This window comes from Schistocerca gregaria, chromosome 2, assembly GCF_023897955.1.
Source record: "Schistocerca gregaria isolate iqSchGreg1 chromosome 2, iqSchGreg1.2, whole genome shotgun sequence".
NCBI lineage: Eukaryota > Metazoa > Arthropoda > Insecta > Orthoptera > Acrididae > Schistocerca > Schistocerca gregaria.
The window spans coordinates 618,379,001-618,403,143 of NC_064921.1; the positions used below are offsets into that span (position 1 = coordinate 618,379,001).

At 44.6% G+C, this 24,143-nt stretch overlaps 1 protein-coding gene across 1 annotated transcript in view; it reads right to left on the reverse strand.

Annotated features, from left to right (window-relative positions):
• Positions 1–24,143, reverse strand: part of LOC126335901 (uncharacterized) — a 204,773-nt gene that overhangs the window by 105,667 nt on the left and 74,963 nt on the right. The window contains exons 4-6 of the mRNA XM_049999373.1: positions 20,839–20,997; positions 5,707–5,972; positions 1,914–2,017 (exon numbers count right to left, since the gene is read on the reverse strand). Of these exons, the coding sequence (XP_049855330.1) occupies positions 1,914–2,017; positions 5,707–5,972; positions 20,839–20,997 (529 nt within the window). The remainder of the gene's footprint in view (positions 1–1,913; positions 2,018–5,706; positions 5,973–20,838; positions 20,998–24,143) is intronic.

Below are 24,143 nucleotides of genomic sequence, written 5' to 3' on the forward strand. Positions count from 1 at the left end.
CCGTATCACGACACATATGTGGTTGAGGGTTTTGCATGGAGCGAAAATCGATTGTGGGACCTAAAGTCCGCCAGCCAAATAGTATTTCCAGAATCGATACTGGTTTTATGATCAACCAAAAGCTGTATAAGGGAATAGGTTTAGAGAAAATTTCATTTAGAAGCCTACGTAAGCATGGTAACTGTGAACTGTGTTAGAGCTGGCCCTAGCCTACCTGACACATCACTGGCATCAGGCAGTGCAGGTGTTTGTGGATTTGCACGTATGTGTGACACACGTTAATGAGTGGAATCAGTGACGTGTTTATCTAACTTTCTTAGGAATGCAATCGTTTCTATATTAAGAGAATGTTTGTATTGTGCGTGTGTTGAAAATTTAAAACACTGGATGTAAAAACATTATACAATTTAAACTCTGTATATTCCTTGCCGTAACAAGAATGTATATGAATTTGCACATTCAACCAAGATGCCTACAATCTTCTTATAAATGTAATATTTTTTATAATAAATTTGGCATCTAGAGTATTTTTTTCAGTTTTTCCTTTCACATTCCCTCTGATACATATTACAAGGGCAAAGATTAAATTTCATTATGAGACAGCACAGTATTTGACATAAACATTAAGTAATAAAATAGAGAGAGATGAAATACATAGTGGAACATTTATTGTAAAAGTTTCCCACCATTGTTATCATGAACTGTGATTCGCTGAAAATATTTTCTGTCAACATGTTGCACTGTTTAAATTATCTTTCTTCTTTATATTTGTCACCATCCAATATCTTAAATTTTTAAATTTCCTTCTATCTGCCATCTTAAATTTTTAAATTTCTAACCCCTCATGTTGATAATGTCGTGTGTTCAAGGTCACTGATGACACGATGCGTGCATGTATCATGGTCATTGATGACATCATGCATTCAAGACAATGACTGCACGTGACATTGCCAGTGTTCAAGGTCGAGCAAACTGGAACGCCTATATTATAGCTGTACTACTTGGACCCCCATTTAGTTCGATGCTATTCTAATATGACTGGAGAGCCTCTACAATGTTGTTCGAGTTTAGGGGGAACAACAAGTGGGCTGAGGCGTGATTGGCAGTTTGGCTTGAGGAGGGAGGCAGCTGTGCAAGCCAGGGTGGCGCAGCGCTTAGCTCCTCTGCCTTGTGAGCAGGAGACTCGGGTTCTAATCCCGTCCTTCATACAAATTTTCCTTCTTCGCTTCGGTCTGCTTATATACATCAAAGATCTTTGAGACTTGAAAAGGTTTCTGGAACCTTACAGTTTCATTTCATTACTTGGTTTGTGAGTACCATTTCTCAGTGATTTTGCTTAGTCAACGGGTGGGTATTGTTCTGGTTGATGTTCTGTTGAATGTACTGTATTGAGCCGTAAATAATATGAATAAATTGACTCCAGCATGGAAATGGCCCAAATATGAATGCTTGTTTGTTTCCTCTTAGGAATCACCTCCTGCAGCTCGTGCTTGGTGATTAAAATCAGCCGCGCGGGATTAGCCGAGCGGTCTAGAGCGCTGCAGTCATGGACTGTGTAGCTGGTACCGGCGGAGGTTCGAGTGCTCCCTCGGGCATGGGTGTGTGTGTTTGTCCTTAGGATAATTTGGGTTAAGCTTAGGGACTGATGGCCTTAGCAATTAAGTCCCATAAGATTTCACACACATTTGAACATTTTTTTTTTTTTAATCACCACGAGTTTGCAAGCAACCGAGGCAGATATCTCTCTTTGTGGATCTGTGGTGTGTAACGATGGAGTGACACAAACCCTTATATATTAAGGAAATATTGAGAGATGGGAAGTCTTTTTCGACGTGAAATGGCGTTAGTATATGATTAGAAGATGACCCATAACGCAGAGAATGAAAGTGTGCGCTCCAGGCTGCCGCACTCACCATGTGGGCTCGTATTCCTGGGTGGTGAAGTCGTCGAACACTTGCTCGGACACCAGGTAGTCCCGCTTCTCACGTCCGTGGGAGTCCAGGGCAGTGCGGAGAGCCTGCACAGAGATAGCAGATTGTAAAAGTCTGGAGTAGCCTCGATGATTCACGTGTCCTACGACATTTAACCTGGAATGATTTTCTGAGGCTTATGGAAACTCATTAGTACCTTCTACTTCACAATAACTACCTTCATTTCTTTCCTTTGTACGATTATTTTAGAGTTTTTATACATTGCACGTTTTTCCTTGCCTTGAAACTTCCAGGCACGTATAACAGCCATATTAAAGCAATACACAAATTTGATTAGAGGTTTATAGCATCCATTTACGTCGTCTAGAGATATAAATTTCTGGGCGCCAGTAGACTGTTACCCTAGAAATATGCAGATGGAGCAACAAGGTAACATGTTTAAATTTGACGGTTGGTGGAGAAATTATTGAACTAGGGGGAAACTAGCAAGCTTTGTGAGATTGCGGAAAATCGTCCAACTTAGGAAAAGGTGCCACACTACATATTTCCGCTGATCGATGATTCAGGTTATGTGGTTGTTACACCACTGATGCCTCTTCTTACTTTTTATATGGTTTATGGAATATCTGGCAGTGTAGCTCCACCAGGAATTGTTTCGTTTCTGCAGTTATAACGATCTTCTTTCTAAAGATAAGAGTCCTCTTTAGTGTATTCCTGTCCCTGCACGTACAGCTACAATGAGGTAGCTTAGATTAGTGGGTATGACTAACAACAGAGGTAGGCATGCACTGCACATCACTCAAAATTGAGTATTCAGTGTATGTTCACAAGAAGATTACGTCGCATCTGTGATATACTGATGCAACTGGAAAAGAAATACAGTGTCAGTGTTTTACAGGTAAACAAGACAAGAAGCTTTCTAAATAAGGTGTTTATTTCAGGGAAAGTCACGTTATTTTATACATTCTGCTTGGGGAAAAAATGTCTAAGAAGCATCTCTACACAATATATTCGGCTTCGCCTGTCAATAATGAGTAGTCAACGCTATGAGTGAAAGGTAATAATTTCTAACACACTGCACCATCAAGGTATTTAGAAGACTAAGAATTTTTAGCATGTTGCAGCCCCGTCAGCAACTGTGATAGACTAATATTTTGAAGAATCAGCCTCAGTTTCGCAAATTTGCTGGTCTTTAACAGGTATCTGCTAAATTAATCTAGCCTTCTTCAGAAGCATAAAACTACTATAACATGCCAGAGTAAGGCACAGTCAACATTAAAATTAAAACCCACACTACCGTGGTACCATGTCGAATTAAAGCTACCGTACTTGACTGAAGTCTAGCTCGGCATCTCTTCACCTCGCGGTCGGTTGGCAGCGGCAACTAAGTTGGCCAACGTAGTTGCCGCTGACAACCGACCGCGAGGTGAAGAGATGCCGGGGCTGGGCTTCAGTCAAGTAGTTTTAATTCTATAGGTTTTAATTTTAATGTTGACTGTGCCTTACTCTGGCATGTTACAGTAATTTTATGCTTCTGAAGATTAATTCAACCGAAGTCTGGACGACGGTTCAATCCCGCCTCTCGACCTCGCAGTTTGGTCTCTTCCCACAAACAACCCAACCCAACCAACCGAAACCTGGTAAAGACCAGAAAATTTGTGCAACTCAGGCTGATTCTTCAAAATATTAGTACTTAGAAGTGAGGACACTCGATGATCATTACTAAAGCTTTGCAGAAGCCGTGTACCACCTTATCCAATGGGCAACTGTGATGATGGGAAGCAGCTTAGACGTCTCTGTAAGCTGTTCCCCTCTTATTGCTGAGTGTCATAGTTATCGTTCTGTGGTAGAACAATGCACCATGATGGATAGGATGTGACGTATAGAAAACTGAACTGGGGGTGAGTTTTCTCGTTGCAGCTTCTTCCGCATAACAGATGCCCATTTGGAGATGTACTGGGTGATCAAAAAGTCAGTATAAATTTGAAAACTGAATAAATCACGAGATAATGTAGATAGAGAGGTACAAATTGACACACATGCTTGGAATGACATGTGGTTTTATTAGAACCAAAAAAATAAAAAGGTTCGAAAAATGGCTGACAGATGGCGCTTCATCTGATCAGAATAGCAATAATTAGCGTAACAAAGTAAGACAAAGCAAGGATGACGTTCTTTACAGGAAATGCTCAATATGTCCACCATCATTCCTCAACAATAGCTGTAGTCGAGGAATAATGTTGTGAACAGCACTGTAAAGCATGTCTGGAGTTATGGTGACGCACTGGCGTCGGATGTTGTCTTTCAACATCCCTAGAGATGTCGGTCGATCACGATACACTTGAGACTTCAGGGAACCCCAAAGCCAATAATCGCACGGACTGAGGTCTGGGGACCTGGGAGGCCAAGCATGACGAAAGTGGCGGCTGAGCACACGATCATCACCAAACGACGCGCGCTAGAGATCTATCACGCGCCTAGCAATATGGGGTGGAGCGCCATCCTGCATAACCATCGTACGTTCCATCAGGTGTTCATCAGCCAGGCTGGGGATGATGCGATTCTGTAACATATCGGCGTACCTCTCACCCGTCACGGTAGCAGCTACAAAACCAGAATCACACATTTCCTCGAAGAAAAAAGGCCCGATAACGGTAGATGTGGTAAATCCAGCTCATACCGTGACTTTCTCGTCGTGCAATGTAGTTTCCACGACAGTTGTAGATTTTCGGTAGTCCAAATTCTGCAGTTGTGGGCGTTGACAGACCCTCGGAGCGTGAAATGAGCTTCGTCGGTCCACAACACGTTACACAACCAATCGTCATCTTCCGCCATCTTTTGAAACGACCACACCGCAAATGCCCTCCGCTTCACTAAATCGCCAGGTAACAGTTCATGATGCCGATGGATTTTTTACGGATAGCATCCGAGGGTTCCAACCAAACAGTAGTGTATGGAATGCCGGTAATACGTGCGACTGCACGACTGCTGACTTCCCCGTGCATAGACGAACGCGCTACAGTCTCCATTTCTTCCTGAACTGTCTCAGCAGCATTACGCCTTGTGCTCGGTCGATCACTACACGGTCTATCGTCTAAACAACCCGTGGCTTCGAACTTTGAAATCATTCTCGCCAGAACTGCATTTGTCAACGGACCTTTACCCGTTCGAACCTCCTTCCTATTGCGATAGGATCGTAATGCTGAACTAGCACATACCCCATTCTGGTAATGCAGCTTCACTAAAAGCGCCTTTTCAGGTAACGTGAACATGCTGCGATTTCTGGCGCATCTGATTCTCTCTCTCATTACAGCTCCTTTTATACACGATTGTCATGCGCAGTCACTGACGTTTTGTTGTCCAGCGGCATCTGTCGTACATTTTGTGAACTTTTTTTGTTCTAATAAATCCCCATGTCATTCCAAGCATCTGTGTCAATTTTTAAGTCTCTATCTACATTATTCCGTGGTTTATTAAGTCTTAAAATTTATACTGACTTTTTGATCACGCGGTAGTTAAGTAGCAATCTAGAGGGAATTTCGCTAAGTGTAACATTAGAGAGGGGCATTAATTTCTTCCATGACGCGTAACTTAAGGTCTCTCGCCTCGGAAGAAGATGGGGTTCTAGGGAGGACCAGTTTACAGATTCTCTTTTCCCAGTCTGAAACCTGGGGTAGGTTAAATACACGCAAACTGCGTCAGTGGCGTCCTACTGAAAGACTTGCACCCGGCCATCGAGCCACCGCAGTTGCTGGCAGAGACGGCGAGGCGTTACCTTGAGCAGGGCGACCAGCCCCTGGCGCGCGGTGGCGGCCGGTGCGGCGTCGGCGGCGGCGGCGGAGGCGGCCTCGTCGTCGTCCACGGAGAGCTCGATGCCGTCCAGGTGGTGGGCGTAGAGGCGTCGCGCGGCGTCGCGGGCCAGCGCGAGGCGTCGCGACGGCGAGGCGAGGGCGGCGCGCGCCACGGCGCCGCTCAGCCGCAGGCCCAGCACGGTGCGCAGCGAGGGGCTGCGGGCGCGCAGCAGCGACGCCCCCGACACGTCTGCCAACAGCCACACTCCTCGTACTCACTGGCGCAGCGCACGGCAGCGGGGTGTTTGCAGTTTTCTTTTCTGTAATTAGTGTACGGCGAGGAGACAGAAGTCGTGGGATGCCTCCCCAGTATCGTGTCGGACCTACTTTTGGCCAGAGTAGTACAACTTGACACGGCACGAGTTCAACTCGTTGGAGGTCCCATTCGGAAATATTGAACCGTGCTGCCTCGATAGCCGTCCATAATTGCGAAAGTGTTGCCGGTGCAGGATTCTTTGCACGAACTGACTCTCGATTAAGTCGCATACATTTATGTCGGGCGATCTCGGTGGCCAAATCATTCTCTCCAATTGTCCTGAATGTTCTTTAAACCAATCGCGAACATAGCGCACTGTCACCCATAAAAATTCCAGTCATTGAATGGCTGCAAATGGTCTCCAAGTAGCTGAACATAATAATTCCAAGTCAATGATCAGTTCAGTTGAACCAGAGGACCCACTCCATTCCATGTAAATACAGCTCACACCACTACCAGCTTGTTCGGTGCCTTATTGACAGCTTGGGTCCATGGCTTCGGGGGTCTGCGCCCAGTTCGAGCCCTACCATCAACAGAACCACATTTAACGTCACCTGCAAAGCGTCGAATACAGCTTTGGCGTAACTCACCATCAGAGAGCTACTGGAATAACCCTAAAGAATAGTTTGCTAAAGGATGTCACCTCCCATATAAAACATGGAAGGTCCTCAAAAGGCTGAGAACTGTGAAAGGTGGCTACACTGAGTCACAGCGCCAGAGATTGCGCGAAAGATTATTATTCCTCCGCCTCCACTGGTGCAGTAGTAGTTCAGAGGATATCGAGGGCAGTTGTTGTCCTGTTGGGCGAGAGAGTAGATGCCGTTCGGTTGGTGTAATGTATAGATGGAAGAAGTTGCAATTGTCAGAGTGTATTTGAGGAGATGGGCTTTTGATTTATAATGCTGGTGTAATGGAAAATTTTCGTCAATATATAATGAGGTAAAAAGGTATTACAGTTTTCTTTAATGACAATGCCTCTTGCTCACAGGTACAGTCAACAAGGCATCTGGCTCGTGTTCATTTATTAGACTTGTAATTCTGGTATCTATGTGCAATTATAGTATTTCTGGTTTTTCGATTAGTTCATGCTTAAAATATTTGTCGTATTGAGAAAGATCCGAGCCAGATACATGTACGTTGAGTCACACTACCACACACAGAACAGTTACACTTGTGCTTTGTTGTTTCGTAGCTTTTATAGTTGCAGGGGACTTAATAATTCGATTGTGGCAATGAAAATTCCTTGTCATTCTTTATTTTTATTTTCTGCAGTCAGATTGCGTGCTAATACTAGTCAGAGCCAACCGGTTACGAGACTTCGTAACCGGTCACACAGCTACTAAAATTATTGCATTTATTCATTAATACTTCTAATTAAGCCCCCATGCAACTGGTGTATTTGAAGAAATGGGGATTCTCCCCAGGAGATGGACTACACAAATGTGACGAACAACAAGATCAACACCTGCTCAACTGTAGAAACGTCCCAGCCCCATTCCCGATGGACGATCTGGTTACCGACAAATGCGCCGGCCGCGGTGGTCTCACGGTTCTAGGCGCTCAGTCCGGAACCGCGCGACTGCTATGGTCGCATGTTCGAATCCTACCTCGGGCATGGATGTGTGTGATGTCCTTAGGTTAGTTAGGTTGAAGTAGTTCTAAGTTTTAGGGGACTGACGACCAGAGATGTTAAGTCCCATAGTACTCAGAGCCATTTGAACCATTTTTATCGACAAACGGTGGAATTTTGGATGTCATATGGAATTTAATCATGTACTTATACTGTTTATAAATTAGTGTCATATGGAATTGAATCATGTACTTATATTGTTTTTTAAATTGCTGTCTATCGGCTATATATGTATGTTATGTTCTGGACACGAGTAAATAAAAATCTCTTACCACCTGGAATCTGGAATCACCTGACAAAGCCATGATTTTCCAGTCGCTAGCGCCCAATCGATATGATCACGAGCCTAGTGCAGGCACTGTAGGCAATGTCGTGCTGTTAACGAAGCCACTTGCATCACTCGTCTGCTGCCATAGCCCATTAACTCAAAATTTCGCAGCACTGCCCTAATGCATACGTTCGTCGTACATTCCACATTGCTTTTTGCAGATATTTCATGCAGTACTGATTGTCTGCTAGCAGTGACAACTCCACGCAAGCGCCACTAATCCCTATCGTTAAGCGAAGGCCGTCCGCAACTCCGATGACCGTGGTGAGCGGTAAAGCCTGAAATTTGGTATTCTCTGCACGCTCTTGACTCTGTGGATCACGGAATACTAAATTCCCTAACGATTTCCGAAATGGAATGTTCCACACGTGTAGCTCCAATTACTACTTCGCTTCCAAAGTCTGCTAATTCCCATCTTATGGACATAATCACGTCGAAGTCCCCCCTCTTAAGTGGGTGGTAACGTGCTCGCCTCCCATGCAAGCGGGCCTGCGTTCGATTCCCGGCCAGGTTGGAGATTTTCTCCGCTCGGGGCCTGGCTGTTGTGGTGTCTTTATCATCACTTCATCCTCCTCACCGGCGCCCAAGTCGCTCCATGTGGCGTCGACTGAAGTAAGATTTTCACTTGGCCGCCGAACGTCCCCGAATGGGGCCTCCCGGCCAACGCTGCCATACGCTCATTTCATTTCAGTCACTTCAAAAACCTTTTCACATCAATCACCAGAGTATAAATGAGAGCTCCGCCAATGCACTGCCCTTTTATACCATGTGTACACAATACTGCACTATACGTGCATGTCTCTATCCCATAACTTCTGTCACGTCAGTGTATTTCGTAATATGTGTTCTTGGCTATATCTTCCCACAAATTTGAGGGTATAGGGGCATTTCACTTTTCAGAAAAAAATGGTGGAGTAAATTTTTGTGTCATTAGGCCACGATTCCAATTAGTTGTCTTAGAATTTGTGGTCACGGGTTATTTAGATGAGAAGAAATAAATTATTTACTCAGAAAAAATGGTACTAGTATTGGAAGACAAACAAGCATTAAGACCAATTTAGATACTAAAATAGTTATACGGGTACCAATTTAAGAGAATCCCCCATGTTAGCCTACTGGCTTTCGAAAGAACTCGCGATTTTGACTTACATAACTCTCCTGCGAGAGGAGAGCTTCTGTAAAGTTTGGAAGGTAGGAGACGAGATACTGGCAGAAGTAAAGCTATGAGGAGCGGGCGTGAGTCGTGCTTCGGTAGCTCAGATAGTAAAGCACTTGCCCGCGAAAGGCAAAGGACCCGAGTTCGAGTCTCGGTCGGTGCACACAGTTTTAATCTGCCAGGAAGTTTCATACCAGCGCACACTCCGCTGCAGAGTGAAAATCTCATTCTGGAAGCATAAGAAATATTTTCCGAAATGTGTGCAGTTGTCATTGGCTATTGCTGTACACGCAAAGAAACGCCGTGGAATATATGTAATGCTACTTACGATACGTATTGTTTCTGTTAGCAGAAGAAAGATCTAAAAAACAAAAAAATCATCGAAAATTTCTCTAGTATACTTTAATGAAAACACATTTGTTTGTTCTGCTAACATAGGTAATACAAATTAGAACTAGCACATATATTGTATGTCGTATACCAAAGTAATCCTTGCATTACAGCAATTGCCAATGCCTATGTCGGTTATTTTTATGTGTATATAAATCATGAAATGATATTATTACATGAGAGTTATGAAATATTGCCGTTGGGATACGCTATAGAACATCACATGCGAGGCAAGTCGAATTACAGTGAATTGAAAAATCACATATGCATAAAACTCTACATTGACTAGATCATTGTTCCTTTTCTTTTTTGTATAGTTATGATAACAGACATCGGACGGATTCAAAGACCGACTACTACGATAGCAACAGTTTCATTTTAGTCCATACAAAAAGTGTAATAGGAATGCTTGGGGAATTTAAAAGCGAATCGCTGAAAGAAAGATGCCGTAGTTCTCGTCAAACCCTGTTGGGTAAATTTATGGAACCTGCATTCGAAGATGACTCTACGATCCATATACTCCCATCATCGCGATCTCGCGTAGAGATCGTGAGAGTAAGATGAAATAGATATAGATTCTGTGCGTACAAAGGCACATAGCACATACGCAGTCTTTCCCTCCACCCCCCTCCACCCCCCCCCCCCCCCCATCCACCCATTCCCATTTTCTCAGCTCTCGCCGATCTGTACGTGAATGGTAGAGAAAAGAATATGTGTAATACTGGAACGATGTAGCCTGCGTCAAGCACTGTACAGTGGCTTGACGGTTATACAGGTACATCTACGTCTACATTTGCAAGCCACCATAGTGTACATGGTGGAGGATGCCTTGTTCGACAGGTAGTCATTCCCTTTCCTGTTCCACCTGAAGTTGGACTGAGAGAAACATGACTGTCTGTACTACCCGATCATAAGAATCCGGACACTTTTATGCAACGCGGGATTAGCTACTAGATGTCATGAGAGGCGGTCCCGCCAGTATAAAAGGAGGTGGTGATGTTGTGATGTCAGTAGAGAACCTGTATGTACAAAGTTCGGTAGAATGTCGATCCTGTAATTTTTCTCGCTTTCAAATACGAAAACAGCTGTATTGACGGACTCGGTCTGTCTTCATCGTGTTGCTAGGGATACGTACAAGAGAGAAAGGTCGGCTAGTCAGAAAATATAATAAGGGGATTTTGAGCACAGAAACTTGAAATTGTGGTGGAAACTTGTATTTCATTGTTTCCTTATGTTTGTTAAAATTATCGATATCGCTAGGTGTGAAGTTCGTAGTGTAATATGATTTTTTAATGCAGAAAAGTCCAACATATCTAAATGTACAGACAGATGACCGAAGTTTTTAGAAACTTGGTGAATGAAGCTTCAGTTAGGAAATCGAGCATCACATTTAATGGCGAACAATTGTTCATGATGTAGAACAATCAGGCCGGTCTTCAGTTGTGACGAACTGAAATCAATAATTGAGCAAAAATGCAACAGGATAGACGTTTCACTGTGGATAGAGTGAAGTTGTGCTCTCCTGAAATTTCATTATCAGTTCTTTACCCAATTGTTAGTGGTGGTTGGCGCTATAAAAATGGGTGCCATATTGGTTCCTCGACTTTCGATAGATGAACAGAGGTTTCGCATTCGGTACGAGAAGGATAGCGAGGAATTATGAACCACAATATTACCGGTCACAAGAAGTACGTTTCGCATACAATTTCAGAAACAAAGCGTCAGTCATGATCTCTCAAGTTTTCTAGGCGTGGTTGATTAATAGTGATCTTCCGGCTGCTCATGCGAGTTGTTGTTTCACTTTCCTGCGAGTTATTTTGATGACCGATCCAGCCATTTTCTTCAGGTGCTGCGAGTTTTGTTGTTACGTGTGCTCGCTGCCTGGACTCCAACCAGACTGTAAGCTACTGTTGGTCTCATGCCCCCATTTATAGGCGATTTCGATTCGCGACGTTCACTTAGTCCTTCGATGCTCTTTTGCCGTACAGAGCACGCACTGATTCTCTGTGGAACGCATATTCCGTCAGAGTTTTTTAACTGTGGTAGATGCGACGGTCGGCCAGGCGTTAGTACATTGATTTCCGTCAAAGGACGCATGGATGCTCGGAGTCGAACTCGGCTATAAATAGCAGCTTGTGACTAACAATAGCTAACAGTCCTGTTGGAGTCCAGACAGCGAGTACGCATAATAGCAAAACTCGTAGCATCTGAAGAAGACGACGGGGTTGGTCATCGAAATACTCTGCTGAAAATGGAAGCAACAAATCGAATGAGCGCCCGAAACTCCTATCGAAGCGCCAGGCACTCAAAGAGCGTCATCACGATCCGCAACAAAACTGTTATGGAACCAAAAAGGCTACAGAAACAGTGTTTTAGTATCGAAATAGCATCCTGCTCATCGAGTTTATTTCCGGAGGAGAGACCATAGATACAGAAGTTGGACAGATAGGATGCCACAACGTAGGTGCGCTTTGCTAGGTTGACACTGCGACACCGACACCGACGACAGCGCCCTCTAGCCGGCGCTGTGCAGCTCTACGAGCGCCGCTCCAGATTCTACCCATTTTTTTCCGAGTAGACGACCAAGCAACGTTGTTTCTATTTCATAGTGGACGACCAACTACAGATTTTGCCTGTGTAACTTTTGTGAGCTTTGATACATTCGGCTTCGCACCTATGTGCTCCTCTGTGCAAAGTTAGGTATTCACATTATCTATTTACGTTAATATTCTTGTGATATAGTAAAACTATTTCTAAGAGCAGTACCGAGAGATTTGTACCTCACCTGCTTCTACTCGCTTCCTACATTCGGCCTACCCTTCAGTTTACAGGAGAAGACCCACACGCCGCCTACCAAGCGGGTTACAAAAGAAGTCAACTGTCAGACCTTTCACCGACTGCGCCGTTCCGTTGGAAACAAAAAGGCGGTGTTTATCGTCAAGCGGCACTGTACCTCTTCACGATAACGCTCGCCTGCGTTCTTATGATTGACGAACGACTTATTTCGGTAATTTAAGTCGGATGTTTTAGAACATCCGCCTTGTGGATTGGACTCGGGCCCGAGTGATCACCATCTTACTCCCAAATTGAAGAGTTGTTTTGGCGGAGGGCACTAAGGAAATAGCAATGAAAAGAAAGAGGACATTAGTGACTGTTTCAACGACTCAGTGGCCACTGAGAATGCGTCAGGTATAGGAGAGCTGGTGGAGGTAGGAAAATAGCCAAGATACCGGAATATGTTGTAAAATTCGATTTCTTTCTTTGTCTTGAGAAAAATATACGGAGAACGAAATGATCTTTTCTTTTAGAATCACCCCCGAACTTTATAAGTGGTGATTGTAACTCATCCACGAAAGAAGTGGCTTATAATACGCTTGTTCCCCCGATTCTTTTATTTGGGATCCCCATCAGGTAGGACTGATAGAGACGATACAGAAGATCCAACGAAGAGCTGCGCGCTTGTCACGGGATCGTTTAGCTGGCGAGAGAGCATTACAGAGATTCTAAACAAACTCCAATGGGTTCAAATGGCTCCAAGCACTATGGGACTTAACATCGGAGGTCATCAGTCCTCTAGAACTTAGAATTACTTAAACCTAACTAACCCAAGGACGTCACACACACCCATTCCCGAGGCAGGATTCGAACCTGCAATCGTAGCAGCAGCGCGGTTCCGGACTGAAGCGCCTAGAACCACATGGCCACAACCATGCGGTGTTGTTACTATTTAAATTTCGGGACAGCACTTTTCAGGACGACTCGGACAACATATTACTTCCCCTTACATGCATCTTGCGTATTGACCACGAGGAGAAAATTCGAGAAATTAGAGCCAATACAGAGGCTTACCGACAATCACTCTTCCGACGTACTATTCGCGAGTGGAGCAGGGTTGGAGGAATCAAATAGTGGTACCGAAAGTACCCTCCGCCACACGCCATTAGGTGGTTTACGGAGTATGATGTAGATGTAGATGGCGCATTCTGCAGAGCATTAGTGCAGAGTCCAATCAGGAATAGAAACCACCTCGTCTCTCCCTTCATTGGTCAGATTACTGCGAAGACGATCTCCATGTCAGCCAGCTACTTTCCGGTTCAGTGGCACCACTACTTAGTCGGTACACGAGGCAGCGAACCCAGACAAGTGAACTGCGCTGACGGTGTCGGTTCCAGCAGGTGTCCACTCGCCCCCGGACCGGTCCAGTGTTTTGGTGAGGTAATACTGCCCGCGAGGAGACGCGGGGAAAGTGCGGCCCGGGTTGTCACGCCTGTACTGCGGACAGGTACTTCATTACGGGGCCGGGGCAGAGTGCGTGGGCGGGCTGCGTCTGGGCGTGGCCGGGGCCTCCGCGGTCCGGCCGGAGAAAGCCGCGCCGGACACTCGCGACGCGCCGACAACGCCCTGGCCCGCGCCGCCCCGCCCAGCGCCGTGAAGTGGACGACAGACAAACTCAATAAATTGTCGCCGCCGCTGCTTTCTCTCCTCCATTAGCGCCCGATTGCGAAATGGGGTTGCACAAGGGGACTCCTCGGCGTGACCCCAAACGTGGTGCGGTTGTGGTCCGGTTTTGTCGACCACATCGTCCGCGGCCTTCAGGGCGTGCACCGGTTTTATTCTCGATTTTTCCTTGTGAGAGAGGTAACCGGACTGGGGCTTTAATTATGTCTTATTTTCGTTGTGTACTGGGTGATCCGAAAGTCCCTTAACATTGAAAAATGCACTAATTCACGGAATAATGTAGGTAGAGAGATGTAAAACTTCACACACACGCCTGGGTGACATGGGCGTTATTGACAGCAAAAATAAGTTCAAAACGAGGCCAACAGATGGCTCTGGACTGCAATATGTCAGTGACGTTGCATGACAATCGTGTATAAAATGAACTGTAGTGACAGGGGGAGTCAGATGGGCCAGCAATGGCTACGTGTAGCTTTTACCAGAAAAGGCACTGTTAGCGAATCTTTAATGTCGGAATGAAGGCTCCAATACTGCAGCTTTACGATCCTATCACCATAGATCCAGTGACAAGTGTCATTGTGAAGAAAATGATAATGCAGTACGAAGCCGTGGATTGTTTAGGTGATGGGCCCCGTAGTGGCGGAGTGGTTCTAGGCGCTTCAGTACGGAGCATCGCTGCTGCTACGGTCGTAGGTTCGAATCCTGCCTCGGGCATGGATGTGTGTGAGGTCCTTAGGTTAGTTAGGTTTAATTAGTTCTAAGTCTGGGGGACTGGTGACCTCAGATGTTGAGTCCTATAGCGCTTAGAGGCATTTGAACCATTATTGATGGGCCCCGTAGTGGGCGACCAGATACAGGTGCTACTGCTGCTACTCGAACAGCTCAGGAAGAAATGTAGGCTATAGCGGCTTCATTTCCGCATGGTGAAGTCAGCGTTCCTGAAGTCTCACCTCGCACCAGCATTCCACCCACTACTGTTTGGAGAGTACTAAGGCGTATCACCCAGTGCTATCCGTACAAATTCCAGAGTCTTCCTGAACTGTTAGCCGCCGATTTTGTGACGCGGACCGCAATTGCGGCGTGGGAACTTCAGAAATCGGGGAATATGACAATCGGTTGTCTAACGTGTTGTGGACCGGTGAAGCCCATTTGATACTCCGATGATCTGTCAACATCTATAATTGCAGAATATGGGCTACCCAAAATTATAGAACTGACGTGGAAACCCAATAGCGGGACGAGAAAGTCGCGGTGTAGTGTTCATTTAACACACCAAACGTGAACGAATCCTTTTTCTTCTAAGAAAAGCGGGATCCTGCTTTTAAAACTGTCAGCGTGACGGGTGCGAATGACACAGACATGGTACAGAATTATGTCATCACTCGCCTGGCTAATAAGAACCTGCTAGAAGGTACGACTTTTATGCTGGATGGCGATCCACCGTATACTGCTGCAATTGTTAAAGAGGTTTTGCACACATCGTTTGGTAAAGATCGCGATCTGAGTCGCCACTTCCGTCATGCCTGGTCTCCCAGGTCCCCCAGTCCGCCTGCTTAGCTGGGTGGTAACGTGGTTGCCTCCCATGCAGCGGGCCCGGATTCGATTCCCGGTCGGGTTGGAGAATTACTCTACTCGTGGGCTGGGTGATGTGTTGTCTTCATCATCATTTCATCCTCATCTCGGCTCGCAAGTCGCCCAATGTGGCGTTGACTGAAATAAAACCTGCACTCGGCGGCCGAACTTCCCCGGAACGGGCCTCCCGGCCAACAGTGCCACATGCTCATTTCATTTTTTCCCAGGTCCCCAGACCTCAGTACGTGTGATTATTGGTTGTGGAGGCTACCTAAGTCCCAAGGCTACTGCGGTCGTCCGACCGCATTACAAATGCTAAAACACAACATCCGACGGCTGATATGCTGTACAGTGTTGTTGCCGGCCGCGGTGGTCTAGCGGTTCTAGGCGCTCAGTCCGGAACCGCGTGACTGCTACGGTCGCAGGTTCGAATCCTGCCTCGAGCATTCATGTGTGTGATGTCCTTAGGTTAGTTAGGTTTAAGTAGTTCTAAATTCTAGGGGACTGATGACCACAGATGTTAAGTTCCATAGTGCTCAGAGTCATTTTTACAATGCTGTTCACAACACTGTCCATCGACTACAGCTATTGTTGATTAATGACGTCCGACATGCTGAGCATTTGCTATAAAGAACAACAGTCAATTGTTATGCTAATTATTGGTTTAAAATCATATGAAACGAAGTCTGTTGGTCATTTTGTGCACTCTTTCGTTTTCAGTAAAACACCATATCATTTTAAACATGTATCTCAATTTTTACCATTTTACCTACATTATTCCGTTAAGTATTGAATTTTCAAATGTAAATGGACTTTTGGCTCACCTGTCTACTGAAAAAGAAAGAAGATACCTTACGGTAACGTTCCACAGACAATCACGGGATGCTTAGCCACTCACAGTCAGTTCACTGAGGCAGCTGTTTAATTTACTGAGCACATAATGAAACCTTTAAATAATAAAACATCACCAATGGGGATCTTCTGTGGTTTATCGATGGCATTTGATTTTTTCATTCATAATACTGTCAAAGAGGTTCTGTTTTTAAGGAATACGTGGTTCGAATAATACAAAGAGGACTGTCCCATCATCTACATGCAGAGAAATTACAATGGAGTCCCACAGAGTTCGGTCATTAGCCGCTAGTGTTCTTGCTTTATGTTAGTAAAATAAAATGTCGTGTGGCTAGGGCCTCCTGTCGGGTAGACCGTTCGCCGGGTGCAAGTCTTTCGATTTGATGCCACTTCGGCGACTTACGTGTCGATGTGAATGAAATGATGATGATTAGCACAACACAACACAAAGTCCCTTAGCGGAGAAAATCTCAGACCCACCCGAGAATCGAACCCGGGCCCTTAGGAATGACATTCTGCCGCTCTGAGCACTCAGCTACCGAGGGCGGACTTTACGTTAGTGATCCGTCGCTTTATTCGAATCAGGAGGCAGTTTCAGTTCTGTTTGCATATGATACGAGCATCGTCGTGAGGCCTCAGTATCTACATCTACATCTACATGACTACTCTGCAATTCAAGTATAATCACAAATTACACATGCGGATGTCCCTCGTGAACTATTCTATTAGTGAAAACCATATCAAAATCCCTACAGCAATTTCTGAGATTAACCTTCACGTACAGACATCAAAACGTGTTTGAGTACTTTGATTTAGCAATATGTGTATATGACGTTTGTCTGAAGAGGAATCTCCTTTGCCGTAAAGAGAGAGAGAGAGAGAGAGAGAGAGCCATACTGTTGGAGAGGGAGACCAGAGGATGAAGCGTGCGGCCTACACAACAGGCGCAGAGGACGTACAAGGTCGACGCATCTGCAGCGTGCCCTGTGGTGCGGCAGCGTGCGATCCACTTGCATCGCCAGTTGGGAACCTTACGGCTCTAATAATGTGAGTGAAGTAGCGACTGTGCCCATTTGTTCGGGTAGACCGCAATGCTACGGAGAACGCTTGCCATATCGGGCTGTGTATCTCAGTTCACAACCCCTGAAGCCTAGATGTGCAATGTGTCAAGTGTGTAAGAGATGCACAATGAACCAAGGCTTTTTTTTAAGCTTATAACTTTTATTACCTACCCCATTCCCTTAAATGGCACAAATTGCATGTATAATACGTATAGATTTATTTATGCCTATTCAAGAATTCATCTATGGTGTAGAAGGAGTGGTCAAGGAGATACGACTTAATTTATTTTTAAAACTATTACTGCTGTCTGTCAGACATTTTATTTCATCTGGTAATTTATCGAAAAGTTTTACAGTACCATACTTTATCCCTTTCTGTGCCAAAGATAGGTGAAGTAGAGGATAGTGTAAGTCTTTCTTTCTTCTGGTATTATAATCATGAATGTCACTGTTGTTTTTAAACTGGTCCATGTTTCTGAGACAAATTTTATGACTGAGTAAATGTACTGTGAGGCTATTGTGATAATTCCTAACCTTATAAACAGATGCCTACAAGATGTGCGACTACGATCCCCATACATTATCCTAACCACTTTCTTTCGAGCAGTGAGTACTTTTTGCCGAAGTGTTGAGTTACCCCAAAATATTTTCCTGTATGACATCAGAGAGTGGAAGTATGCTCAAAAAATGGCTCTGAGCACTATGGGACTTAACATCTGTGGTCATCAGTCCCCTAGAACTTAGAACTACTTAAACCTAACTAATCTAAGGACATCACACACATCCATACCCGAGGCAGTATTCGAACCTGCGACCGTAGCAGGCGCGCGGTTCCGTACTGCGCGCCTAGAACCGCTAGACCACCGCGGCCGGCTGGAAGTATGCAAATTATATTACCTTACTGGTTTCTATATTCTCAAAATTAGCAGTTATTCTGATTGCAAAAGTAGCTGAACTTATTCACTTTAGGAGATCCAAAATATGAATTTTCCAATTAAGATTCTCCTTTATATGTACACGCAAAAAATTAGTATGCTCTACCGTGGCTACTGACTTCTGTTGATCTGTTATATTTATAGAAGGAACTGTACTCCTTGCAGTAGAAAACTGGATTTACTGTGTTCTTTCAAAGTTCAGAGCAAGTCCATTCGCAGAAAACCAATCAATAACTTTTCCAAAGGCATTATTTGTATCATTTTCTATTTGCGTTTCTTTTACTAGGATGTTCTTAATAACGTTTGTTTTATTTAAAAAGAGCTATCACATAAAAAATCGGAAGCATTGCAATTCAGCACGCCCTCATACGACGGTGATAGCAAAATGGTCGTAGTGTTCTTCGAATACAGTTTCCCTTTATTTAACCTACAGGATTTCGTGAAACCTACGTCGTTCTTCAACCAAGGACTCCAGTTTGACTTCCTCGGGCATTTCTGCTACATTCTACATCTACATCTACATCTACATCTACATCTACATCCGTACTCCGCAAGCCACCTGACGGTGTGTGGCGGAGGGTAACATTACAACAATGGCTATGCTGAATTCGTACGATGTCTGTTGATATACCTATTTGATAAGGAATCCAAACTTTGGATCAATATTCTAGAACTCGTCGCACTACTATCTTGAATATCCCAGTATCCTTCCAACAAACGCAAGTCTTCCATCGGCATTCTCTGATACTGAGTTTACGTGATCGTCCTGTTTCATATCACTCCTTACTGTTACCCCTATATATTTATCTGGCATGATCACGACCAATTTTATGCTACACGATTCTTTGTCTTTGTTATGGGTCCTATCTTAATTTATCCACGTTTAAAGAGAGCTGCTATTGCAAAAACAGACATAATATCTGATAGAGTAGACGCAATCAGTGATTTTACAATGTTACTTTTAATATGTCTTGACTGCAAAATGTTTATTCATATGACCGGTATCGGTTCCTCTAGAACCATCTTCAGATCTGATATTTCGGTTACAGGAGTAACCCGTCCAAACACAGCAGCCAGATGTGGAGCAGCATGTTAAAGTTGCTGTGTTTGGACGGGTTACTCCTGTAACCGAAATATCAGATCTGAAGATGGTTCTAGAGGAACCGAAACCGGTCACATGAATAAACAATATGCAGTCAAGACGGAATAAAAGTAACACAGCTGCTATTGATTGCATGTTTTTCTACAGTATATCGGACGAAGTAAACTGTGTATGGAAGAGGGGTTTGGTTAGTCTAAAATGGAGCTAACGTCGTTAAGAAACCCAGAAATAATTCCAACGGACTGAAAGTAAGCGACATGACAGCCTCATTACTGGGCTTCCCGAGAAGCGGACAAGGGACATCCTACATCTACATCTATATGATTACTCTGCAATTCACATTTAAGTGCTTGGCAGAGGGTTCACCGAACCACAATCATACTATCTCTCTACCATTCCACTCCCGAACAGGGCGCGGGAAAAACGAACACCTAAACCTTTCTGTTCGAGCTCTGATTTCTCTCATTTTATTTTGATGATCATTCCTACCTATGTAGGTTGGGCTCAACAAAATATTTTCACATTCGGAAGAGAAAGTTGGTGACTGAAATTTCGTAAATAGATCTCGCCGCGACGAAAAACGTCTTTGCTTTAATGACTTCCATCCCAAGTCGCGTATCATATCTGCCACACTCTTTCCCCTATTAAGTGATAATACAAAACGAACTGCCCTTTTTTGCACCCTTTCGATGTCCTCCGTCAATCGCACCTGGTAAGGATCCCACACCGCGCAGCAATATTCTAACAGAGGACGAACGAGTGTAGTGTAAGCTGTCTGTTTAGTATATTTCTTGCATCTTCTAAGTGTCCTGCCAATGAAACGCAAGTTCGTAATTTTAACACCCAGGTACTTAGTTAAATTGACAGCCTAGAGAATTGTACTACTTATCGAGTAATCGAATTCCAACGGCTTACTTTTGGAACTCATGTGGATCACCTCACACTTTTCGTTATTTAGCGTGAACTGCCACCTGCCACACCATACAACAATCTTTTCTAAATAGCTTTGCAACTGATACTGGTCTTCGGATGACCTTACTAGACGGTAAATTACAGCATCATCTGCGAACAATCTGAAATTTTAACACGCGTATGAGGAACCGGAACATGTGAAAAGACTGATGATAATGACAAAATTAAACATCTGGCTGTAGTGACAGCGATAACATGGAAAGATCTAGCGTAAGCTCTGTCCCGCTTATTCTCTGTTGTCGGCTGCGTGCTGTAGTGTTATGGCATGTTTCGTAGTAAAAGAAGGTCTGTGCAGCTAATGTTGTGGCATTTCTGTAACTTAGAATGTCGGTCGGTGTACTCACCAGAGACGATCTTGAGCCCGAAGTTGTCGGAGACGACGGCGGCGTCCTTGAAGACGATGTGTGTGCAGAGGCAGGGGTCGAGCTGGTAGACGGACAGCCGGCCCTCGTAGTAGCAGAGCAGCGCCTTGTCCGACGGCGCCAGCGCCTCCACGGCACAAGCTGCGGACACACAGGCTGGTTATAAGCGCCCAACCAATCATCCACTGGGCACTGTGCCACTGGTCTAGACACCGGTTTCAGGAACATGCAGTGCGTGCTCAACTGCATCGTTTGTCCCGCGTGGCTACGTAATACATTTGTGCAGCTGCAGTTTCAAGATAAATTTATGTGTACAGAAAGGAATGATTCTTCCTCTTTTTGCATTTGATTCAATGTTAACCTTTAATCTGCTACCCCTTTCTCCCGGTTGTTTGTTTAAATTCAGGGTTTGGACAAAAATATGAATTCACGGCGAAAAATGCGTGCTTGAACATACACTACTGGCCATTAAAGTTGCTACACCACGAAGATGACGTGCAACAGACGCGAAATTTAACCGACAGGCAGAAGATGCTATGATATGGAAATGATTAGCTTTTCAGAGCATTCACACAAGGTTGGCGCCAGTGGCGACACCTACGACGTGCTGACATGAGGAAAGCTTCCACACACAAACAGCAATTGACCGGCGTTGACTGGTGCAACGTTGTGGTAATGCCTCGTGTAAGGAGAAATGCGTACCATCACTTTGACAAAGGTCGGATTGTAGCCTATCGCGATGGCGGTTTATCGTATCGCGATATTGCAGCTCGCGTTGATCGAGAGCCAACGACTGTTAGCAGAATATGCAATCGGTGGGTTCAGGAGGGTAATACGGAACGTCATGCTGGACCCAAACGACCTCGTATCACAAGCAGTCGAGATGAAGGGCATCTTATCCGTATGGCTTAACGGATCCTGCAGCCACGTCTCGATCCCTGAGTCAGCAGATGGGGACGTTTGCAAGACAACATCCATCTGCACGAACAGTTCGACGACGTTTGCAGCAGCCTGGACTATCAGCTCGGAGACCGTGGCTGCGTTTACCCTTGACGCTGCATCACAGACCGGAACGCCTGCGATGGTGTACTGAACGACGAACCTGGGTGCACGAATGGCAAAACGTCATTTTTTTCGGATGAATGCAGGTTCTGTTTACAGGATCATGATGGTCGCACTCGTGTTTGGCGACATCGCGGTGAACGCACATTGGATGCATGTATTTGTCATCGCCATACTGGCGTATCACCCGGCGTGATGGTATGGGGTGCTATTGGTTACAGGTCTCGGTCACCTCTTGTTCGCATTGACGGCACTTTGAACAGTGGACGATAGAGTTCAGATGTGTTACGACCCGTGGCTCTACCCTTCATTTGATCCCTGCGAAACCTCACATTTCAGCAGGATAATGCACGATCGTGTGTTGCAGGTCCTGCACGGGCCTTTCTGGATACAGAAAATGTTCGACTGCTGCCCTGGCCAGCACATTCTCCAATTCTCTCACCAATTGAAAGCGTCTGGTCAATGGTGGCCGAGCAACTGGCTCGTCACAATACGCCAGTCACTACTCTTGATGAACTGTGGTATCGTGCTGACCAACCAAGCTCTGTTTGACTCAATGCCCAGGCGTATAAACGCCGTTGTTACGGCCAGAGGTGGTTGTTCTGGGTACTTATTTCTCAGGATCTATGAATCCAAACTGGGTGAAAATGTAATCACACGTCAGTACTAGAATAATATATTTGTCCAATGAATACCCGTTTATCATCTGCATTTCTTTGTGGTGTAGCAATTGTAATGGCCAGTGCTTCGTGTTCCAAAAGGCGCCATATTGAAAATTTATGCCCCAAACATGCAAAACGGAAAAATATCATCTACTAAGTCACAACACGAACGAAAGTTGCGTTGAGTGTTCGTGACCGACTGTCATACAAAAGGATTGCCGCAAAAATAAGAGGACGACAACTGCAAAATTCACTGCGCAACTAATGTTGCTCTCGCAAATCCGATCAGCACCAAAAAAAGACGAAGGGAGCTCCATAATAACGGATTTATAGGGCGAGTTGTAACTCCAGAATGCCCATAAAAGTAAAACGTGGTGCTGAAGCCATAAAACATGGGCTATGGAACAATGGAAAAATGTTTTGTTTCACACTGTTTCCAACTTCTAGTGGAGTTTGTGTTCCAGAGCGAAATATGGCACAGGCTCGATGATGATTGGGGCAGCTATATGTTGGTATTCCATGGGCCCCATGGTTGCTAAAATGTTCGTTCTACAATGCTGTGTTACGAGACGACCGGGCCCCTATTCATACAGCTCAAGTCGTCCATGAGTGATTTTGTGAGCACATGATGAACTGTCACATCTCCCCTGCCCACCACAGTCACCAGGTCTCAATATGATTGAGCCTTTGCGGACTGGGACTGCTTCGGAGAGAAGGGTGCGCGATCGTTAACCACATCTGTCATCCTTACCTGAACTTACCACCATTCTGCAGCAAGAATGATATACTATTCTCTTGAAAACTGTACAGTACTTTTATTTATCCATTACGAGACGATTGGAAGTAGTTTTGTATGCCAACGGGTTTGTTACACCGTATTAGGCACGGTAATGTGTTACATTTTTGGTGTTTCCATATTTTTGTTTACCCTCTATAGCTGTCAACATAGTTTGTCCTCTTACGTATCTTCAAGGCTTACAAAGAATTTGATTGAGTTTTTGAACTTCCTTCAAAACCTCATTTCTTAGCACGATAACAGCATGTTTAGTCTTGTCCTTACATCTGAACTTTTTAGCGCTTCTTAAGATGTCATCTGTTACCTACGCAGTTTAGAACTTTACCTTGTATTCAGAATTAAAATATTCAACTTTGTCTTCGTTAAAATGATTCTATTGTTACCTAAATAGATCATTTTTTCCTCTCAGAAATAACTCTAATTAGAGTTTCGAAAGGTCTCTTTAGGTCTGAATGTCAGGAGGTCGTTCATCTCTTACTTTCCGTATTCTTATGACGTATATGTGTAGCATTTGCCAGCTATTTGTACTTGGCTGGGAGACAATTGTCTGAGCTTTTCTCCCTTGAACATCATTCTGGTCTCCTTGTCCCAAACGAATGGATGTTGTGCTGTCAGCGGTACAAAAATCTCATTCTTCAGCCAAGTAATTTTGAAGTACATGGAGCGATACAACACGTTTAATAGGGGAAACATTTCTACGTGTTTCTTGAACTGTTAAAACTCTCATTTTCTTCTATGACATTAAAAATTTATTCCAATAGAGAACG